At 36.6% G+C, this 23,058-nt stretch overlaps 1 protein-coding gene across 1 annotated transcript in view; it reads left to right on the top strand.

Annotated features, from left to right (window-relative positions):
- Nucleotides 1–1,730: 1,730 nt before the first annotated feature.
- The window catches only part of lepr (leptin receptor), a 30,048-nt gene continuing 8,720 nt past the window's right edge, over nt 1,731–23,058 (top strand). The window contains exons 1-13 of the mRNA XM_057337615.1: nt 1,731–2,031; nt 4,001–4,061; nt 5,440–5,492; nt 6,960–7,157; nt 10,544–10,652; nt 11,740–11,921; nt 13,548–13,681; nt 14,575–14,713; nt 17,066–17,338; nt 17,456–17,561; nt 17,652–17,875; nt 18,586–18,737; nt 19,018–19,171. Coding sequence (XP_057193598.1) covers nt 4,057–4,061; nt 5,440–5,492; nt 6,960–7,157; nt 10,544–10,652; nt 11,740–11,921; nt 13,548–13,681; nt 14,575–14,713; nt 17,066–17,338; nt 17,456–17,561; nt 17,652–17,875; nt 18,586–18,737; nt 19,018–19,171 — 1,729 coding nt within the window. The 5' untranslated portion in view covers nt 1,731–2,031; nt 4,001–4,056. The remainder of the gene's footprint in view (nt 2,032–4,000; nt 4,062–5,439; nt 5,493–6,959; nt 7,158–10,543; nt 10,653–11,739; nt 11,922–13,547; nt 13,682–14,574; nt 14,714–17,065; nt 17,339–17,455; nt 17,562–17,651; nt 17,876–18,585; nt 18,738–19,017; nt 19,172–23,058) is intronic.

Genomic DNA, 23,058 nt, shown 5'->3' with positions numbered 1-23,058 from the left:
GACAGTCCATTACAGAAGGAAGTGTTTTAGTTTCTTACAGATCCGGAGCTTTATCCTCATCTGTTATTGGAGGATCAAACGCGTTTGACTTTAATATAGTTGGATCAAATCTGTGGAGAGTCAGAAGTCTGAACACAGGTGCGACATTCTGCACATTNAGACACTGGAGAGAACGTATATTATTGTCAAAAGGACAATAATATGTTTCTCTCCACACATAACCAAAGGCTTTGTCATGACTCTGCTACAGGACCAAGAAAAACATGACTAAATGAAGCAGAGCCATGACTGAAGAGACATGCAGGTCTCTAAGTATATGAAACCTTATTCGTGTGATCACAACAGTCTCGGCACAGAGATCAGGATAAATTGCGCTTATTCGCAGTAGTTATTACATTGATCTCATGTAACATCATGCTGTGTGAGAGAATCATGTAACGTGTATGGAAAGCCGAATTAGCTTAAATTCTCCCCAGCTTCACTCGTCGTAATTGCATTTTTACTAGTAGGAATTAAATTACAGCGCTCTATAATTAAATTTTTACTAGTAACAATTACAATAGAGAGCTCTGTAATTGTATTATTACTAGTAAGAATTGAATTGGAGAGCTCTACAATTCAATTACAGAGCTCTGCAATTACACATATCCTTAATGTGTTTTTTTACTAGTAAAAACTAAATTAAAGAGCTCTCTAATTTAATTCTTACTAGTAACAATTAGAATAGAGAGCTCTATAATTGTAATTGTTACTAGTAAGATTCGAATTAGAGAGCTCTGGAACTGGAATTCTTACTAGTAAAAATTAATTTAGAGAGCTCTCTAATCATAATTATTGCTAGTTAAAATTAAATTAGAGAGCTCTATAATTAAAATTATTATTAGTAAGAAATGCATTAGAGAGCTCTGTAATTAAAAATGAATGGAAGTCAATGGAGATATATGACTAGTAATAATTGAATTATAGAGCTCGCTTATTGTAATTGTTACTAGTAAAAATGGAATTGTAGAGCTCTCTAATTATAATTCTTACTAGTAAAAATCAAATTTGAGAGCTCTCTAATCGTGATTGTTACTAGTAAAAATTTTGTTATAGAGATCTGTAATTGTAATTGTTATTAGTAAAAATTAAATTATAGAGCTCTCTAATTTAATTCTTACTAGTAAAAATGCAATTTCGACGAGTAACACTGGGGGACAATTTAAGCTAATTCGGCTTTCCATACACGTGTGGGGTATCCTCGCACTCACTCAGAATAGGTGATGACAGCATGATGAGATCATGCGGATGACGTAATATTACTAAACTGCACCACTGAGAGTCATTTTTTAAGAATGTATTATTCATTGGCGACTTGGCTTTCAGGCTAGTAGAAATATTATGTTTAAACTATGGTTAATGTGTGGTTACTGTGCTTTTTCTCAAAAGAGAAACTACAAGAAACATCGCGTTTTAAGGGATGGGTGTTAGTGTTGTGTGAGTTTTTCAAATTTAGTAGACCTATATAAATAGAAAAATAATCACGTTTTAAAATGGGCAGTACCGCAAAACGAAAGATCTCTAACCCTAACCTTACACTGAATACATCTAAATACATATTAACCCATGTATTTTCTCAAGGAAGACATGCCCGAGCACTACAAACGCTGCAGTCTTGCCAAAAAATGAAACAATAAAGATGATGCTGGTGTGACGCAGTAGATGATGCCACTCCCTCCGTGGGAAAACTCAGCACAGCAGCGCTCGACTTGAGGATGCCGCTTCAAACCTCACAACAGCCCTGGAAACATTAAAAATCCCCCGCGCCTTACCTCTTCTACGTGCAGACAGTCCATTACAGAAGGAAGTGTTTTAGTTTCTTACAGATCCGGAGCTTTATCCTCATCTGTTATTGGAGGATCAAACGCGTTTAACTTTAATATAGTTGGATCAAATCTGTGGAGAGTCAGAAGTCTGAACACAGGTGCGACATTCTGCACATTTCACTCAATGAGTGCGAGTTAAAGCGGATCTCAGGGAGCGGTTATACCGGTAAGAGTGCTTCGTACATTTTCTTATATTGTTTTGTTGAACGATTGGACTATTTTATTGTAGTATGTTGTTAGTGTGTGCGTGCGCGCGCAAAGAATAACGTTGTTTGTATATATAAGTTATGCAGTCGCTAAAAGCAACATACATAAAAGTGCATTTGAAGTAACGTTATATAGTACACGTTTTTACCAGTATGTGTTTCTTGGGTAATTTATCGATTCGAACATATGACCTTTGCGTACTAACAAAACGCATCACCGATTGAGCTACAGGAACTTTTTTGTAAGGATGACGACATTTGTACGCTTAACGTGGCAGTTTATGTGTAAAGTGTATTTACACACAGGCACAATTTCATGTCTAGGGTTTTCATGAAAGTTGTCATGGAGGCAACATTTTTCCTTGCTTTCCTCTTTCCGAACTGGAGCAAATGTCAGGATTTCCGTCTCCATGATGTCAACGTAGAAATAATGAATGAAGTGAAAGTGAAGTGAAAGGAATGCAGCCAATTATGGGATTTCGTTTACTTCATATTACTGATGGAATTGTAATCTGTAAATTTCTTTGTATAAAAATGTGAGCTAAATGACTGTTAGTCAACTTATTATATGCTGTATTTGCAGTGTGAATTTCACATGTGAAAGTGTACCAAAGCCTATAGATCCATAGATAAAACTATTTTTTTGCTATTCAAGGCAATAATGAGTAAGTATGAGACTTTATTTTATGAATATTTTTTTAGTTTTTTTTATGTTTAATAGATGTTGGTATTCTGTGAAGACCCCCAAAAGGCTGCACATATCTAAACCTAATACTGAACAACTTTAAAGCTAATGTAAACATTGGTAGGCAATATTGGTCAAACCGACTATCTTTATTCTGCACCATATAATTTACAAGATAATCATTTGTAGAATATCAGTATGATACATAAAACAACATCCAAGAGCATCAACACTTCCATTTCAAAAATCAGCTGATCTGAACTGGCACATCATATGTTCTGCGTCAATAATCATCCTGGTGAGCATTTGGTGTTATTGACACAAAAATTGAACATCACCATAGTTTTGAAATGTGATATGAGGCTGCATGCATATATGACATGTTATCACAAGGGCCTTAATTTCCTGGAAAAAGGCGTGAATGACCACTTGCCTGACTCCCTCCATATTCAGGTTGAATCTGTTTTTTTTGTCAGATTACTTTACAGTATATCATGTTTGGTTTATCAGCTTTTGTTCACAGTACTCCAGGTGGCATTAACAGACGGTGTGGAAACATTGCATTATGGGAGTTGTAGTGGTTTATTTACAAAGCACTGTCTTTAATATGCTTCTATGCATCTCATGTACCGGCAGATGGCATTCTGACTTTTGCTCACTAGGTCATTACATCACACCATTGTACCAAAACAGGTTTTAGATTTCACATTAAACACAAATAAATAGCAGGAAATAGCTCTTCTTAATAAACATAGGCGTTGCTTCTGATAACAAGTTTATGCAGGCATGCAAATAAAACACTGCTCAGCATAGATCAAGGCCCTGAGGAATAATGCTGTTTTAATTTCCGGTATATGAAGATGAATTGAGGGAAGCAGTCATGCCTGTCATTGACGTAAAGAAGAAAGGTGATTTGCCTCCTAAGAGAAGCAAATATAATCTGAGTAATTCGGTCAGAAACTGGTGTCTTGTTACTGTCTGATACGTTTAATGCCAGAGGCTTTCGGTGCCTTCTCTAAAAAAACAAGATTTCTTTGCTGTAATGTCGTATTTTCCATCAAGTGAGTCAGGGTTGAGCTCTGTTATCCAGAGAGCAAAATCATGTCAATGTTTTTCATCAGCATAGTCCTTTAGAGAGTATTTAGTTTAAATCAAATTAGTCTACACGTATGCCCATCGTCATTCTTTTCTTGCTCTCCCCCCCCCCCCCTCTCTCTTTGCTCTTTCCCTCTTGTTTATTACAGACTGATCTACTTCATCTCTTCATCAACAAGTGCAATGATGCTCGAAGTCAAGTAAGATGATGTAAGTACCTCTGATTGTTTTTATTTGATTTCAGTACATTACATCAGTACATATTATTGATTTGCCATTTCTTAGTGGTTAATTTATTGTTATTGAGAGGAAATTACATTGCTGTTCATTTTATGGGTTAGTAATTTTGTGTAAATACAGTTGTCATGTGTTAACATGCTGAACATTTTTTTGTTCTTGGTGAAAGAGTTTGATGGCGCTTTCTTCTAATTATCTTTTTAATCCCCTTTATCCTTTACAAGTATTGTCCTTATTTGTCTGATCGATAGAAATTTCATTGTAAGGTGATCAATACTGGTTGATCAATAGTCATTAGCAGTTCTTGCTAAGACACGCATTGTTTTCACTGATCCGCTTGTTAAGTGACGTAAGGAATACCATTTCCGGGTCCAAAGCTTCACTTGTTTTCAAGCACTATTATTCACTATTATCACACATTTAAGGTAAACGTTTATAAACTCAAGATGTACAGTACACTGCAGTCTCTAGGGCAAGGAATCTCTGACATCAATATTTTAATAATTCATAAAAGATTAATCGCTGTCTGGCCATCTGGGAATTTGTTATGCAGATATAGGTTAGAAGAATCAAGGTTTTTCGGTAGTTGTACAGAACGGCATGAGCGTATCGTCGCTGTCCTTCCGAAACTTCGGATGTCCAAATTTGATTATTTTTCAGGAAATGGAAAAACACTGTACAATTTAAATGATTAAATACTGTTGTGTCAAAGTTGACAAGCACTTTTTATTGGGTAGATTTTGTAAACCTGGTGACAAACATAAATGTTGATTAATAACAATATTTTATGCCAAAAAATAATGAAAAATGAAGATACAAGGTTTAATAAGGACAGCACAGTATATTAACATATTTGTTGTTTGCATTTCACATCTGATGGAGGGTTTGGACCCGAAAGCAGTGGTGCATGACATCAGACATAAAGTGATAGTTCACCCGAAAATTTTGTCATTGACTTGCATTGGTTTTGTGTCTATACAATAGAAGTGAATGGGTACCACCGTCTCAGTAACCACCTAGCAACACCATAGCGACCCCTAGAACAACACCCCAGCAACTTCATAGAAACTATGATCACCTTAGCAACTGCATAGCAATGCCATGGAAACAACACCATAGAATCATGCCAAACGCAACTCATGTTTTCACCATAACACGCAAAAATCATGTTTACTTGCCAACAGCATTCTTAAAGAAACCCGAAATGCATTTGAAACATCTGAATGAGATTGCCTGCAGCATATGAGTAAACTGGCGAAGTACTGTCACAGTCTTTGAACTTACAGATTTCCACTGTGGAAGATGATAGTGAGTCATTGAACCATTTTACAGATGTTCTCTCTCCCCCCAGGTCTCTGTTTATCTCACTTACACTTCTGGTGAATTTCAGTATCATCTCACAAGGTGAGTCGTTGCTTGATGTGAACTTTACTAAAATGATACTTTAATATTTTTATTCTTTAGTCTGTCATAACCTGACCAATCGAGTGTCTATATTGTTTTCCATTTCCCATTTGCTGTTGTGGCAAATCCCTAAAAGTGGGCTGGACACCCACCAGCTGTCAGCAATCCCTCTGCCCACCTCACAGATGCATTAGCGAGGCACATGGTTGAGTGCACAAAGAGCAGGAGGCTAATGAATGTACAGAGAGATAAGAAAAGAGGGAGAGCAAGAGGGAGATTTAAAGTCGGGAAGAGGGAGCGAGCTTCTCACACCCTCTACATGAACGAGATGCGTAAACAATAATGACCAGCCGAGGGCTTCACAGATGTGCAGATGAAACAGGGCTTACGGGATAACACAGTGAAAGTTTCAAATGGTGATGTGAGTCATTTTATAGATTAGCTATAGATAAAATACTTTGTCGTATTTCTACCTAATGTGCGAGGACAAATTTAACCCTTTCATGCATTATTTATGAAAACAAAGATTTTATCCTATGTGTTATTATTGGTCTTAGGGTGTGAAACAAGATTTTTACACCTATTTTTCACACATTACACATGTTTTTTTTACTTACAACGGCTTGTCACTAGGATATTGTGTATAAGATGATGTACTATAGACGCCTGTAGTGGTTGGTGTGGAACTGTACCATTAAAACCTATGTGTGCTCAATAAATGGCTTTTTGATAGCTGTCCACTGTAGTGATCTCTTAGGGTTAAAGAAAAGATTGTAAATACCGTATCTCTATTGTACTTTTAAACATTATTGACCCACAGCAACTGTGGTGTAGTGTGGTGGTTTGCTGTGACTGCGGGCTATTTGTCCAACTAATGGAAGATGGGGGAAAGTTCTGGGAAATCTGTATTTACAAAGATACTCTTCAAATTAATTACTGGTTATTTATGGTTATACCATTGGGTTTCAATTATTCTATGCCGAGTTGTTTTTAACCCATGCTTGGGTCAAGTATGGAGCCTTTGTAGGTTAATTTAAACCAGCGGCTGGGTTTATCCATATTTTACCCAAACATGGATTGAAACAACCCAGCATTTTTCAAAGAAAAATGAAGAAAATTTTAAGAAGTTAAAATAAAATGTTTCATTTAAAAATTAAATATGTAATATTCTTTCAACGAGATCAAAACAAGATGTTTGGAGGCATTAAAGAAAAGTCATTATTTGCTGATGTTCCAGTGCCAAACTGCTTTTGTTGTCTCCTTTAAAGCAACCGGCTCAATGAAAGGCAACTCAGATAAACCTTGTACTTCATAGAACAGACTTTTCCAATACTTCTCTATGGCATTTTCTTCACTGTGAGACAGTTAAAATGCATTTGAGATTTTGTTCACCTTTTGAAGACAAGGCATTTGTTTAAAACAAGTTTTAGCTTCAGCGTCACTCATTTTGAGATCCGTATGTTCCAGGTCTTGCTACTTTGAGTCCCAGTGATGGCAGTGGTGGGGTTTATGAAGACCTGAAGTGGACGGCTCAGCTTTGCTGTCAGGTGCCATTGGATCAAATTGTGAGAAGTCAACTAGCTGCCACCAGTGGTCTTTTGGGACAGTGTCAACTGATAAATCATACAAAACCAGAATCGTCCAGGAAATCCCACCCCCTTTCTGGTAAACTAATCTTGCTGTTATTATAAAAAAGATTTGGTCATCAATAATTCAAAAGATCATTTGCAAAAACAGATAAGTCCGTTTTTAATCATTTTTATAAATCATGTTTATTTTATTGTGGATTTGAAAAAAAACATGATTCATGAAAATAAGTAAAAATGATTTTGCAAATGAACTTCAATTGTCAATGTAAAAATTTCAACAAGTTTCCTCATTATGACTGTGATGTAATGCTATTTTTATAACAGTGCTAACAGTGATTTTGTTTCTGAATGAAATACAGTAGCATTATAGAAATACTAGTGTTTTTCATCAGCTGAAGTAGCAAGAAGAACGTTGTCAACTGTGAGTTACATTTTTGCAAACAATTGTTTTCAAAGCAACATTTATACCAGGGGTTGGCAAGTAAGTTTGGCATCGGGCCAAAGAAAATATTTGCCGCTAGATGGCGGGCCAGAACACCCTTACAGAAGAGACACATGAATTTCACATGTTTTTTACATGTTTTTCGCATGTGATCATATGTATACAACATGTGTTTAACATGTGCAAAAAACACATGTGATCACATGTGAAATGTGTGTTTTTGGAACATTTTGATGTGAATTGGTACGCTATTACGTCGTGTGCAGAGTGATGTTAACATTTAAGCTAGCAAGATGGTGAGAGAAAATGGCACTATCAAAGTCTAAAGAGGAAAGTTGACACTGAAAATAGGTCATACAAAGAGGAATGGAAAGACAACTATGCATTCATCCTACCTAGTTTTGTGAATGCAAAGCCGGTGTGTCTTATCTGCAACGAAGTTGTCGCTGTTTGCAAAGAATATAGTATTAGTTATTAGCTTTGTTATTGTTCACGTGTTGGTGCTGAGCAGAGCATGTGAGCGAAGCGGAGCGTACGTGTGTCGCTCCACTCAATATTTCGCTCAATGACTGTGCGCTTCGCTGAGTCGCTCACGGACCAAGCAAACGCTCCGCTCACATTATGCTCACCGGTAAACCAGATCCCGCTCTGACATAAAATGTGTCTAGTAAGCCTAATTGTTTTTAGTTTATAATAAACTTCTTGAATAAACGTCTCAGTTTAAAGGTGCAGTTTGTAACAATTATGTTACAAATATTAGAAAATATTAGCAGAAATATTAGCGCTATGCTCTCGCTCTGCCTCGCTCACATGCTTTGGCGTGAGGCCCCGCGTTATAAGCAAACGTTTCAATGCTTCACTGTTAGTTTTTTCATACCCCATATTTCATGACGGCTATTTTAGAAGTGTGTCTAGCGATCGACAGACTCCTTAGAATATCTTTCAGAACTTTTCAAATTAAAAGCTCTCAATTCATTTCAAAATAAAACATTGCTGCAAAAAGCTCTCATACTTTTAATTTGAAGGCAAATTCACTAAAGACGTGTTGTGACAGATCTATTTCAGAACCAGCTGCGGGCAAAATAATCAAAATAATGCTGCTAGCGTGGGCCAGATATTATTTCTGGCGGGCCGCCTATTGCTGACCCCTGATTTATAAGATACATTTATCACTACTGTACTTCTACTGACAACCCGGTATCACGCCAAAGCATGTAGTAGACGCGCTGGTCCACTCGAAAATGCATGTCAATGTCACGCTTTGTCTCCTTTAGGCATGAACATGACACGCTTAGTTCTTTGCACTTGTAAACTGAAACGATTGTATAAATACGTATTTTTTGTACTTATATATAAAATAATAGCACTTAAAGTCCCAGCGAAATTAAAAATGACATTTCTTAATTTTTTCATGAAATATTTCAGCATTTATAGTAAAAAACTTATCAATGTGGGTCATTTTCTTTTTAAAATTCATGTACCCTCATAATCTTAAATTAAAATCTGAAAATGCACTTCCGCCCTGAAATGACTATCCATCTGAAATGGAATTGAAGTTAGACGGATTGGCCGGAGCATCCGTTAACTCCTCCCCTTCAACTGTCAGTCTGCTGCCAGTTTCATTTCAAAATCAATGCAACAGCTGTTTTTACACATTCAATCAATTCGCAGTGAAAAACGCAAGCCACACCCACTAATTTTTTCCTTTGAAATTCCTTTTCACCCGGAGATGTGTCAGAATATGGAAGTAAAAACGATCGCAACTTCCGGTTCACGGGGACTTAAACACACTCATACCCACCTTCCAACGATTATTAAACACGCAACAAGTAAATAGAAGTCAGCCACGGGCATTTATTAAAACACACACCAAAAACAGTATAAAAACATTACGAACAGGTCACCTTGCATTATAAGTCTTTTATAGCTTCTGTAACTGTATCTGCCTGTTATTGTTGTGTTTTATATTATATAATATACAACCTGTTAGGTTTAGGTGTAGGGGTGGGTCGGGTTACGTGCTAAAATGCGTCTAAAGTGTGCGCACAAAGTAATAAATGTACAAAAAACATGAATCATAAAAACATTAGGAAAATGGCCCCGTTCTGCTAACGTTACTCCACCTTCATACATGCGTGTCATGTTCACGCCTAGAGGAGGCTGTTACACGCTTCTGCGTGATACTGGGTTGCTACTGAACTCGTGAGCTCGCTGTCGCTAGTGCAGTGCACAACTTCAAGCTTCAAGAACACAAGAATGTACAGTATTGCATTCTATCAGTATAGCTTAGTTTGAAAGGCAAATTGTGTTTTACCATTGCCTTGTTTCATATTTATGAATATTTCATATTTGCTATTCATTGAAGTCCTTAAAACAAATGGAAATTCATGTAACTCAAGGTTGTTTTGTCTGTATGTGCATAGTAGAGATGATCTAGTTAATTGGACAGACAAACCTAATGTGAACCAGAAGAGACCGGCAAAATTTAAAAGGCTTCAGGGCGATTGTAGGAAAGGATTCACGTGTTTGGACGAGTAAAAGAATTTCGCAAGTTAATCATTTCTCATTACTTTGCCCTCTCTGTTGTAAGCTGCAGATCAGTAATTGAGCTCAACAGATGAAATTTATTGCATTAAATTAAAAATGTGTTTGGTTTGCGATCGTATTAAGGTGAGAAAAGAAATCGATACAAATTCTCAGAGATACATGCTTATTTTTCTTAGTCATAACATGATAAAGCATTTATAAAGCTCTCAAAGATCAGAGATGAAAGTAGGCTATTCCCTAGGTTATTTGACTGGAATGTTATGGTATTGCGTGCTTAAATCTTTGATCTAAAACAGACTGAATGTTTGTGTTTTATGTGTTTTGCTTTATTCAGTGGATGGCGTTTATATCTTTTATACTATTTGGACATCATTTAATCAGGCTGTGTTTTGACAGGAGTAATTTGATCATGAATGGCTTGTAATTGCTAAAGTGAATAAAGAGACTAACAAGAGAATTAAATGTCTTTTTAGGAAAATGTTTCGACATCTCGTGCTTGTTTGAAGGCGAACGGGCAAATTTGATTTGTAATGCAAAGAGTCACGGAGCAGCACTGCCAGCCGTTAGCCCACAACAATTAGTGTGAGTCTTCTCTTTCTTTTCACCTCTCCAGATTAAATGGTAGCTGGTGTATTGCTGGTCCCATTTGTGTTTAAATTTAGGAAAATTAAAGAAATAGATCACCATTTATTTCTTGACTTCTACTTTCTTGTGTGCTTGACTGAAGGCAGACGAGTAGAGACTAACAGAGCTGGTTTTATATTCTGTGCTTTTCCATACAATGGTAATGAATGGTGACTAGAGGATGCCAGTCCCTAATATTCTGCTCAATATAACAAGTTGTGTCATACAGCATATATATGAATATAGAATCTGTGAATATACAGTAAATCAAATATGAAAGAATTTACATTTTTTGATGAACTCTCAAATTAGAGAAAAAAAATGATGTCAGATATTTTTTAATCCTAATGTGTAATCTTTATATGACTCTTTTTTTTCTGTGGAACACAAAAGAAGATATTTTGAGAAATGTCTCAGTGGTTTTGTGTCCATTTTACATTTACATTTAGTCATTTAGCAGACCCTTTTATCCAAAGCGACTTACAAATTAGGTAATTGGAACAACATAAGGACAACAAAAAGCATAAGTGCAATAAAACTGGTCTCGTATAGCCTACCACAGGATACAGTGCTAAGTTTATTTATTTATTTAAATTGTGTATAGAAAGAGTAGAAAAGAGTCAGAACTGATCGGTCAGGTGCTGACGAGATGTGTTTCCATACAATGGAAGACAATGGTCACCAACATTCTTCAAAATATCTTCTTTTGTGTTCTGCAGAAGGAAGAAAGTTTTGATGAAAGATTTGTTTTTGTGAACTATCCCTTTAAGAATGGGTCTTATGTTATAAATAACTCTATTTTAAGTTGTTACCCTTTTCCCATTATTTTTTTACTGTTTAATTCAATTAAGTACACTCAAATATTACTGTGTTGCTTCAACTCATGGATCATTTAAACCAGCACAGCATCATTTAGAGCATACTGAGATTTTTGATGTATTCTTATGGATTTTAAATAGTGTACATGGTACTTATGAATCGCAGTAATGGTCTGCATACTAACAAAGATCACATCCCTTGTTAACCTACGTTTTCTTACTTGTAGGTTAGAGATGGGTTTGCTCTCTAATGAAACAAACCATACTACTCAATGTGCTGGGGAAGATACTGCCACATGCTCCATTTCTCTTCATGGCAATGATGCAATTGTGTCACTGTCCATCAGTTTATATGTGAATGGCACTACTGCAATGTCACCAAAGATGCAGATCAACACATATGATCTAAGTAAGAATTTATTTTTCGATGTTTTTGATCTGTCTGTCATCTATCGCTCTAATCTCTTATATTCTCTGTAAAATGAGAGTGATTTGTTACATAGCTTCTAGTCACTGAAGAGGAAGTGAATTAGAGCCCAGTTCTGGGAATGCTGAATTCGTTTGAATCAGCTTTTATCAAAATAAAAGCAGTCTTTTCATTACCACCATGTACTGGAAGAGCTATCATTCCTGTGCATGTTTACTTTAAAGCTATAAAGATAGAATACAGCTCTTTTCCCTTTTGACAAAATGTTCTACAGACTGTTGAGTGCTGACATTTTATCTTATGCTGTGTACCACAAATAAGAAAAACCTAATGCGTACATTGTGAGTTCTGGATGACAGAAATAAAGGCAAAAAGTTAATAATATCATTTTATTGGTTGGTTAGATTTTGTACAGTTTTACAAATGAATTTTCAACAGGGTCCCAAACTCAAATCTTCGCATGTCAACATAAATACTGCCAATATGTATTTTTGTCTGTATGAATGAATGAACATTTGTAGTGTTAAAAGCATGAGCTTTATAGAAGTATGTTTGTTTTGTCGCAAATCTGGCCCTGACGGAAACACATCTCTCTCAAGTGGTCTTCAAGGCAGTGAAATTAAATTTCACCGTGGTATGGTTAAAACAGCATGATGGGAGATTTTAACCAATGAAATGTAAGTTTATTTAAAAGTGAACTAGCTGTCCTGACACTGGTTTCTTCTTCTTTGTTGAATACATTGAGAGCTTGCTGGAAAGGAAGAAAATGAGTTGATCATTAAATGAATGAAAGCTAAGGCTGTTTGTATTAATTGCAGAGACGGGGGCAATTTACTCAGAGCTGTTAGTGTGTTAGAGTCACTGAGATAATGGTTTGAGGGATAATGCCTTTAAATATAGACTGCTTTTACATTTACATCTACTGTATGCATTTGGCAGACGCTTTTATCCAAAGCGACTTACATTGCATTATACTACACATTTGTTTCTAAGTATGTGCAATCCCTGGGATCGTACCCATGACCTTGGCGTCGCTAACGCCATGCTCTAACCACTGAATATTTTTTTATTTTTTATGATTGGTATTAATAGAATGAAATTATAAAAAAAATCACGTTGCATTTATATGATGCAATAGCTATTCAGGGCATTTTGTACTACAATAATAATGAATAATAATGAATAATATGTTTGGAAGTAATACCTTAAATGTAGATAATAGATAATTAATGCGTATTATAAAATGGTTTTATCCTGGTATGCAAGTGCCACAGGTATGTCACTGATGACTGTCAATCATTTTTTTCCTTTCATTTGTAAAACAGCTATTTTGGAATAATGGATTTAATACGACCTTATATCGATATACTGTACTGACTAAAGTGAACAGTCACTTTTCCCCTGACCTTTTATATTAAGCTTATTTAAACCATGAGAATAAGGACAGTAATAACTTCTAATATAACATAAGATGTTATGTACTGTAAATAAAATATTTGTATTTGGACTTTATTTTTTTAAATCATCATTCCTGTGGCATATGGCTGGTTTAAGACAGCCGATGGTTTGCAAATGGATTCATATTTTGTGATTTGCTCTCTTTCACAGGAACACCAGAGCCACCTGTCAATCTGCATTACAATGTGACCACTGAGGGTGAGGTGATATTTAGATGGAGCTACACACAACCTGACAGCTGTGAGGTCCGATACTCAACCAACTCATCACGTCATCAATGCGAGGTCAGCCTCACTTGTTTGATCTCATAGCATGTGTGTAATTTACTGTATTATTAACCTCTTCTGGGTGATATCAGGATTTTTAGGATCTGGTTAATTGTAAATTGTTTACATTTTTGCGGTAAATGCATAATCCAAAACAGTCTATTGTAACTGTCATGATTCTGCCTCATCATGTCATGTCTTTCTAGGTCTTGTGGCAGAATCATGGCAGAGCCTTATGTTTTGTGTGGAGAGAGGCATGTTATTGTTGATTCTGACATAGCATGCGCTCTCTCCAATCTCGTCTTCGGTCCTGCCCCTCTCCTTTCCTCCTTTAGCTTTCCATTAGTGTTTCATTCCCGACACCTGTCCCTTGTTAATTATCCTTTGTTAGTTCCCCTATATTTAAAGCCCTTGTGTCTGCTGTCCTGTGCTCGTTCATTTTGCTTCTTTGCTATGTTTGCTATGTCACCTTGTCTCTTGCCTTGGATGTTTACTTGTTACCCCACCTTGTTTATTTGGATTACCTTGTCGTGTTTCATACCGTCTTGTCCCTGTCATTTTAGTGTAAATCTAGTTTTCTTGTTTTCTTATTTTGTCCCCCTCATGGGAAGTGTTTGTTTCTAGTTCGTGTTTTGTTATAGTTTTCCCCATTGTGGGTGTTTTGATTTATTGTTATTAAAGTAAAGTGTTTTTTTGCATCGCTGCCTGCGCTTGGGTTCTTTCCCCGATCCTGACAATAACTCCATCATTGCAATATTTTACACCATTCCCCCAAATTCTTACATGCTCACTTTTTAATGAAATGTATCTTTAGTATACACTCTATAAATAAATAAATAAAAGTATAGTTCTCCCTTTTTTCTAGTATCTGTGTTTAGTTAGTCTTTCTGTATGAACTGTTGCTCTTTTAGGTGGTGAAGATCAAAGGTCGTTCATGGGTGCATTTGAATGAGCTAAATTCTGGAATCAGATACACGGTTCAAGTGCGTTGCCAAAACAGCTTTAACTACTGGAGTGAATGGAGTCAACCTTTCTATTTCACACTTGATGGTAAGGATTCTGTAGTACAGAAGAATTGAACTTAAATACCGCTTCCACTTATGCTGCATGTGTCTGAGCTATAAACAATACATTAACACTCTGTAATCTACATGACTTCTTCCCATTTTGATTAAGAGATGAAGGTTGCAAAATGAGTAAATATGCAAATTTTGACATTTAGGAAAGGGTACTTAAAATGTTTCAGCCTGATCATGATTTACAACCTCCTGTTGTCAACAATAGAAGGTACAGGTCAACACATTTACCCTAACATCATTGAGAATACACTTGTGGCTTTTAGTGTACATTAAAACCCCATGCAAATGAGCGCCCATATTTTATATTTCGTTTGCTGGGCTATTTTAGGAAGATCCACTTGAACAGAAAATAATTAATGTCTAACATTCAAATCTGTTCTGTAAATGGACGGCACTATGGCTTGTTGCTATGCTTTCAAAAAATCATTTGAAATGTTCTCTTAAAGATGCATCCATAATTCATGATCCTTTGAACTTTTTAGAATTAATTGGAATGCTAAAAAGTCAGTTTTTGATGTTTTACTAAAGCATTTAGTATACCACATATACTGCTGCCTAAAAACCGTTTGCCATCATAGAATGTTTTTGCATATTTAGTAGTATACACTTGATCCCGGTGTACACTGGAGGATTTTGAGCATTATTTGTGCACATTTTCCTGAATAAAGGGACACTTAGTTTTTCCCAAAAGAAAATAATCGTATATGGCTAACTGTCCTATGGTGTGACAGCAAAAATGAAAAATGGAGATAATGTAAGATAAAGATTTCTGATGTATTTTATATTGATTATCGAAATAGCTGGTGGTTATAATGTTGGGGTAGGAAAAAAAGAAAGAAGGTATACTGAATGAGCGAGGATATCTTTTAGTAGTGGTATGACGTTTATTATATATATATATATATATATATTATTAACAATTTGTTTTCAAATTTTTTGTTGTCACACCATAGGACACATTTGTGATTTTTTTCTTACCCTGTGGCAATTTTTCTTTCTTTCTTTTTACTTTTTTTTCACATTTTAAAGGGGTAATTCACCCAAAAACTAATTACTCGCCCTCAAGTTGTTCCAAACCTGTATACATTTCTTTGTTCTGATGAACACAAACAAAGATATTTGGGGAAATGTTAGCAACTGAGATTTCTGGGGCATCATTAACTACCATAGTAGGGGGGGGATCTTTTTTTGTTCTGTTGAACACAAAATGAGATGTTTTGAAGGAAAGCAAAAAGTTCTGGGGCACTTTTGACCATCATTGTGATTTTTCCTACTATGGTAGTCAATGGTGGCCATAAACTGTTTGGGTTACAAGCATTCTTCCAAATAACTCTCTCTGTGTTTATCAGAACAAAGACATTTATAGAGATTTGGAACAACTAGAGAGTGAGTAATTCATGACAGAATTTTCATTTTTGGGTAATATTTATATTATTACTGTGGGTTGTTAGAGAAAGGCATCTAAGCATCTTTAAAGACCCTCATGTTACACACCTCACCTCATCTTCCGTGATAAGAATCTCTACATGTTTTGATCCCCTGAATGAAGTAATTTCAGTACACCCTGCATTGAATTCTTCTATGGAAAAAGAGACACATTCTTACTGCAGACTAGTTTTCTTTATTAGCTTTGCTGAAGACAGTTAATGTGGGTCTTTCTTTATTCTATCGTCTTCTCTTGCTTTAAAATGCCCACACAACAGCAATGCCCATGAGCAATGTTGAAGAAGCTGAAAGGAATTTCAATTATGTTGAATGTTATTGAGGTATTGCAGCCAGTTATTAATGTACTTTACACCGAACATGTCTGCATATGACTTAATGTTTTAGCTTGATTCTGTCTGGATTCTCTTATGTTAATGCAATATTGGCACCTGTTGTTTTGCACGTGCTTGTGACCTTTTCAAGATGATATACCATTTGGGTTGTAGCATATTTTGAAAATCCACGGGAAAAGTTACCATGGCAACTAAATAGGAGGCTTAAGATTGATCACCGGCAAAACAACACGAACAGCTTTCCCTCTGATGAGGGACCAAGACTGAAGTGGGACGGATCGCACAATCCTGCTAAAAAAAACCAAAACATGCATAAAAATCATGTTGTGCATAAATAACAAGTTTATTTATCATGAAGACGCGAAAACAGTAATGGTACATGTTTTTGAATCTTATTAATGGTATTTTGAATTTAGGGTAAAAACAGACGTTTGACAAAATTCACCAACTTGCATGGAGCCCGTTCTGAATTCTGATGCATTCATTTGTATGTGTACTGCAAATCCTTCACTTTATTTCTCTCTCGCTTCATCTTCTTCTCAAAGTGAGTTACATCCCCGCTGAGGTCTTCTCGACACCTGGCTCGGATGTAACCTTGTACGCCGTGTTTCACAACCGCAGCTGGAGTGCCAGCAATGCCGTGTGGATGCTGAACGGGCAGGTGAAGATCCCGGAAAGCCAGTACAGGGTCATCAACGAGCGGGTCAGCGCGGTCACGCTGCAGGCAACCAGCCCAGGGTTTGACTCTTTGATGTGTTGCCACCCGTGGGGAGAGAGGTTCAAGTGCACCATTGCCTATGCCAAAATGTACACAGAAGGTGAGTCGTGCTTTATGGAAAACAAGCAGTTGTTTGAAAAGCAAAGACAACATTATTGAGATTCTAAAACAACGTGTACTTCGTTCACAATGAGTATTTGTGTCTGTTTGTTTTCAGGGATGTTTAATGCAGATATTACCTGCCAAAGCAAGAATTCAAAGGTTGACACAATGACCTGTGAATGGAATAAGAGTGCTTGGGCTGAGGTCAGATTTCTGTACAGGTATGCATACTTCTATACTGCATTCATTTATTATTACAGTTTGTCCGATTTTTTAGATGGCAATGTCATGTTCCTGTTTTATTTTTGTAGACAATATAAATCAATGTGTGAAGATGTACTAAAGATGGACAACAATGAAGATGCTGAAGAATTCTCAGCTTCGGTTAAGGAATGTCCTTACGGAGCAGGAGACCACAGGGAGTGCACTTTAAGCAACCTAAGCCTTTTCTCTTGCTACAAAATCTGGTTGGAGGTGGAAGGAGGGCGTGGCAAAGTGAGGTCACTTCCTGTCTATGTTGCCCCCATTGACTATGGTGAGTTCCAAGAGCTTCAGTATATTCATATGTACATAGATTAAAGTTATAGTTCACCAGAAATAAAAATTCGGTCATCCTTTTTTATCCTCATGTCATTCAAAACCTGTATAGGATGTTTGTCATCTGTAGAACACAAAAGGAGATATTTTAAGAAATGTCTCAGTGGTTTTGTGTCTGTACAATAGAAGTCAATGGGGTCCAAAGATGTTTGGTTATTCTTCAAAATATCTTCTTTTGTGTTTTGCAGAAGAAAGTCTGTTTGGAACAAAATGGGTGAATAAATAATAAAATAATTTTTGGTAACACTTCAGTATAGGGGGCGATTCTCACTATTAACTAGTTGTTATTAGCATGCCTATTATTGGCATATTGGCTGTTTATTAGTACTTATAAAGCACATATTCTACATGACCATACTCTACATCCCTAATCCTACCCAATACCTAAACCTAACAACGACCTTACTAACTATTAATAAGCAGCAAATTAAGTGGTTATTGGGGAAAAAGCCGTAGTTAATGGTTTGTTAATAGCGAGAATTGCCCCCTATACTGAAGTGTGACCAAATTTTTATCTTTGGGTAAACCATCACTTTAGATTACATAAAATATTATAAATGAAAGACCAATAGATGGCTGTTATACTGTTTATATGAGTTTTGTAACAAGAGCTACAGTAAATAACAATCTCCTCCATTTTTTACTCAGTAAAACCATCTCCCCCCTCCGACTTGGAAGCGATCACTTTACCCAATAAAACACTGAATGTAAGGTGGGGACGGCCTCCTTTACCCGTATACGACATGCAGTACGAGCTGCGCTTCTCGGCACTGCGTGGGATGGCTAATATGCATTGGGAGGTAGGAAGAACATTTTGAAAGCTGGAGTCTCAGGTGGCCAATGATACCAGGGCGAATAAATAAAATGTTGTGTATAAATGTTTCGTGCATAGTTCTGTTCTGTCCCTGATTGAAATACGGTAAATTGACCCTAGTTAAATCTTCCGCTTACTGTGTGCACTCATATGGCTCTCAACTTTTTACTATGTCTATTTCAAAGTAATTATCTCTTTAGAGGCAAGATGGGTGTGCTGGGTACTCGTCTGCTTTCAGTGGCTTTCACAGATGCATGTTCTTTCAGGTTATTGGCCCTTTCTTGGAACCGCAGGCAGAGATTTTTCTTGAGGAATCATGCGTTCAGTATAAGGTAGAGGTTCGCTGTAAAAGACTGAATGGATCTGGATTCTGGAGCAACTGGAGCAAGAGTCGGTCTTCGGTTGTTTACAATAGGAAAGGTAAGAGTACTATTCTTTATTTAAGAAAAGAAGTATACACCTTTTGAAACCCAGTCTAAACCAGCCTAGTTAAAACCATTCCAACAGTCTTAAAGGTCCAGTGTGTCATTTTTTGGAGGATCTATTGACAGAAATGCAAGAAATACATGACGTCTTCAGAGGTGTATAAAGACCTTACAATGAAGCATTATGTTTTTATTACCTTAGAATGAGCTATTTCTATCTACATACACCGCGGGTCACCTTGTTTCTACGGTTACCCTAAACGGACAAACTGCTCTACAGAATGTGTTTTATAAATGCATTATCTCCTTCAGCAAAGAATTGNAACATTCAAAATTAGACAAAACTGCAACCACTATTTAAATAAACATTCTAAAGTAATCATACTGCCTCCCAAAAAACCTAAGCTTTTCCCTTTTTTAATCTGGTCACATTGCACATTGCACATTGCTGACAGTGGAATAATAAACCATTTCGCGACACTTGACGTTCGTATACAGAAAGAAATGCATAATAATAATAATAATAATAATAATAATAATACAAAATAATATATTATTAACAATTTGTTTTCAAATTTTTTGTTGTCACACCATAGGACACATTTGTGATTTTTTTCTTACCCTGTGGCAATTTTTCTTTCTTTCTTTTTACTTTTTTTTCCACATTTTAAAGGGGTAATTCACCCAAAAACTAATTACTCGCCCTCAAGTTGTTCCAAACCTGTATACATTTCTTTGTTCTGATGAACACAAACAAAGATATTTGGGGAAATGTTAGCAACTGAGATTTCTGGGGCATCATTAACTACCATAGTAGGGGGGGGATCTTTTTTTGTTCTGTTGAACACAAAATGAGATGTTTTGAAGGAAAGCAAAAAGTTCTGGGGCACTTTTGACCATCATTGTGATTTTTCCTACTATGGTAGTCAATGGTGGCCATAAACTGTTTGGGTTACAAGCATTCTTCCAAATAACTCTCTCTGTGTTTATCAGAACAAAGACATTTATAGAGATTTGGAACAACTAGAGAGTGAGTAATTCATGACAGAATTTTCATTTTTGGGTAATATTTATATTATTACTGTGGGTTGTTAGAGAAAGGCATCTAAGCATCTTTAAAGACCCTCATGTTACACACCTCACCTCATCTTCCGTGATAAGAATCTCTACATGTTTTGATCCCCTGAATGAAGTAATTTCAGTACACCCTGCATTGAATTCTTCTATGGAAAAAGAGACACATTCTTACTGCAGACTAGTTTTCTTTATTAGCTTTGCTGAAGACAGTTAATGTGGGTCTTTCTTTATTCTATCGTCTTCTCTTGCTTTAAAATGCCCACACAACAGCAATGCCCATGAGCAATGTTGAAGAAGCTGAAAGGAATTTCAATTATGTTGAATGTTATTGAGGTATTGCAGCCAGTTATTAATGTACTTTACACCGAACATGTCTGCATATGACTTAATGTTTTAGCTTGATTCTGTCTGGATTCTCTTATGTTAATGCAATATTGGCACCTGTTGTTTTGCACGTGCTTGTGACCTTTTCAAGATGATATACCATTTGGGTTGTAGCATATTTTGAAAATCCACGGGAAAAGTTACCATGGCAACTAAATAGGAGGCTTAAGATTGATCACCGGCAAAACAACACGAACAGCTTTCCCTCTGATGAGGGACCAAGACTGAAGTGGGACGGATCGCACAATCCTGCTAAAAAAAACCAAAACATGCATAAAAATCATGTTGTGCATAAATAACAAGTTTATTTATCATGAAGACGCGAAAACAGTAATGGTACATGTTTTTGAATCTTATTAATGGTATTTTGAATTTAGGGTAAAAACAGACGTTTGACAAAATTCACCAACTTGCATGGAGCCCGTTCTGAATTCTGATGCATTCATTTGTATGTGTACTGCAAATCCTTCACTTTATTTCTCTCTCGCTTCATCTTCTTCTCAAAGTGAGTTACATCCCCGCTGAGGTCTTCTCGACACCTGGCTCGGATGTAACCTTGTACGCCGTGTTTCACAACCGCAGCTGGAGTGCCAGCAATGCCGTGTGGATGCTGAACGGGCAGGTGAAGATCCCGGAAAGCCAGTACAGGGTCATCAACGAGCGGGTCAGCGCGGTCACGCTGCAGGCAACCAGCCCAGGGTTTGACTCTTTGATGTGTTGCCACCCGTGGGGAGAGAGGTTCAAGTGCACCATTGCCTATGCCAAAATGTACACAGAAGGTGAGTCGTGCTTTATGGAAAACGAGCAGTTGTTTGAAAAGCTAAGACAACATTATTGAGATTCTAAAACAACGTGTACTTCGTTCACAATGAGTATTTGTGTCTGTTTGTTTTCAGGGATGTTTAATGCAGATATTACCTGCCAAAGCAAGAATTCAAAGGTTGACACAATGACCTGTGAATGGAATAAGAGTGCTTGGGCTGAGGTCAGATTTCTGTACAGGTATGCATACTTCTATACTGCATTCATTTATTATTACAGTTTGTCCGATTTTTTAGATGGCAATGTCATGTTCCTGTTTTATTTTTGTAGACAATATAAATCAATGTGTGAAGATGTACTAAAGATGGACAACAATGAAGATGCTGAAGAATTCTCAGCTTCGGTTAAGGAATGTCCTTACGGAGCAGGAGACCACAGGGAGTGCACTTTAAGCAACCTAAGCCTTTTCTCTTGCTACAAAATCTGGTTGGAGGTGGAAGGAGGGCGTGGCAAAGTGAGGTCACTTCCTGTCTATGTTGCCCCCATTGACTATGGTGAGTTCCAAGAGCTTCAGTATATTCATATGTACATAGATTAAAGTTATAGTTCACCAGAAATAAAAATTCGGTCATCCTTTTTTATCCTCATGTCATTCAAAACCTGTATAGGATGTTTGTCATCTGTAGAACACAAAAGGAGATATTTTAAGAAATGTCTCAGTGGTTTTGTGTCTGTACAATAGAAGTCAATGGGGTCCAAAGATGTTTGGTTATTCTTCAAAATATCTTCTTTTGTGTTTTGCAGAAGAAAGTCTGTTTGGAACAAAATGGGTGAATAAATAATAAAATAATTTTTGGTAACACTTCAGTATAGGGGGCGATTCTCACTATTAACTAGTTGTTATTAGCATGCCTATTATTGGCATATTGGCTGTTTATTAGTACTTATAAAGCACATATTCTACATGACCATACTCTACATCCCTAATCCTACCCAATACCTAAACCTAACAACGACCTTACTAACTATTAATAAGCAGCAAATTAAGTGGTTATTGGGGAAAAAGCCGTAGTTAATGGTTTGTTAATAGCGAGAATTGCCCCCTATACTGAAGTGTGACCAAATTTTTATCTTTGGGTAAACCATCACTTTAGATTACATAAAATATTATAAATGAAAGACCAATAGATGGCTGTTATACTGTTTATATGAGTTTTGTAACAAGAGCTACAGTAAATAACAATCTCCTCCATTTTTTACTCAGTAAAACCATCTCCCCCCTCCGACTTGGAAGCGATCACTTTACCCAATAAAACACTGAATGTAAGGTGGGGACGGCCTCCTTTACCCGTATACGACATGCAGTACGAGCTGCGCTTCTCGGCACTGCGTGGGATGGCTAATATGCATTGGGAGGTAGGAAGAACATTTTGAAAGCTGGAGTCTCAGGTGGCCAATGATACCAGGGCGAATAAATAAAATGTTGTGTATAAATGTTTCGTGCATAGTTCTGTTCTGTCCCTGATTGAAATACGGTAAATTGACCCTAGTTAAATCTTCCGCTTACTGTGTGCACTCATATGGCTCTCAACTTTTTACTATGTCTATTTCAAAGTAATTATCTCTTTAGAGGCAAGATGGGTGTGCTGGGTACTCGTC

Source organism: Triplophysa rosa, linkage group LG7 (genome assembly GCF_024868665.1).
Source record: "Triplophysa rosa linkage group LG7, Trosa_1v2, whole genome shotgun sequence".
Lineage (NCBI taxonomy): Eukaryota > Metazoa > Chordata > Actinopteri > Cypriniformes > Nemacheilidae > Triplophysa > Triplophysa rosa.
Note: the sequence above shows the minus strand (reverse complement) of the source record. Positions and strands in the feature narration are given on the sequence as shown.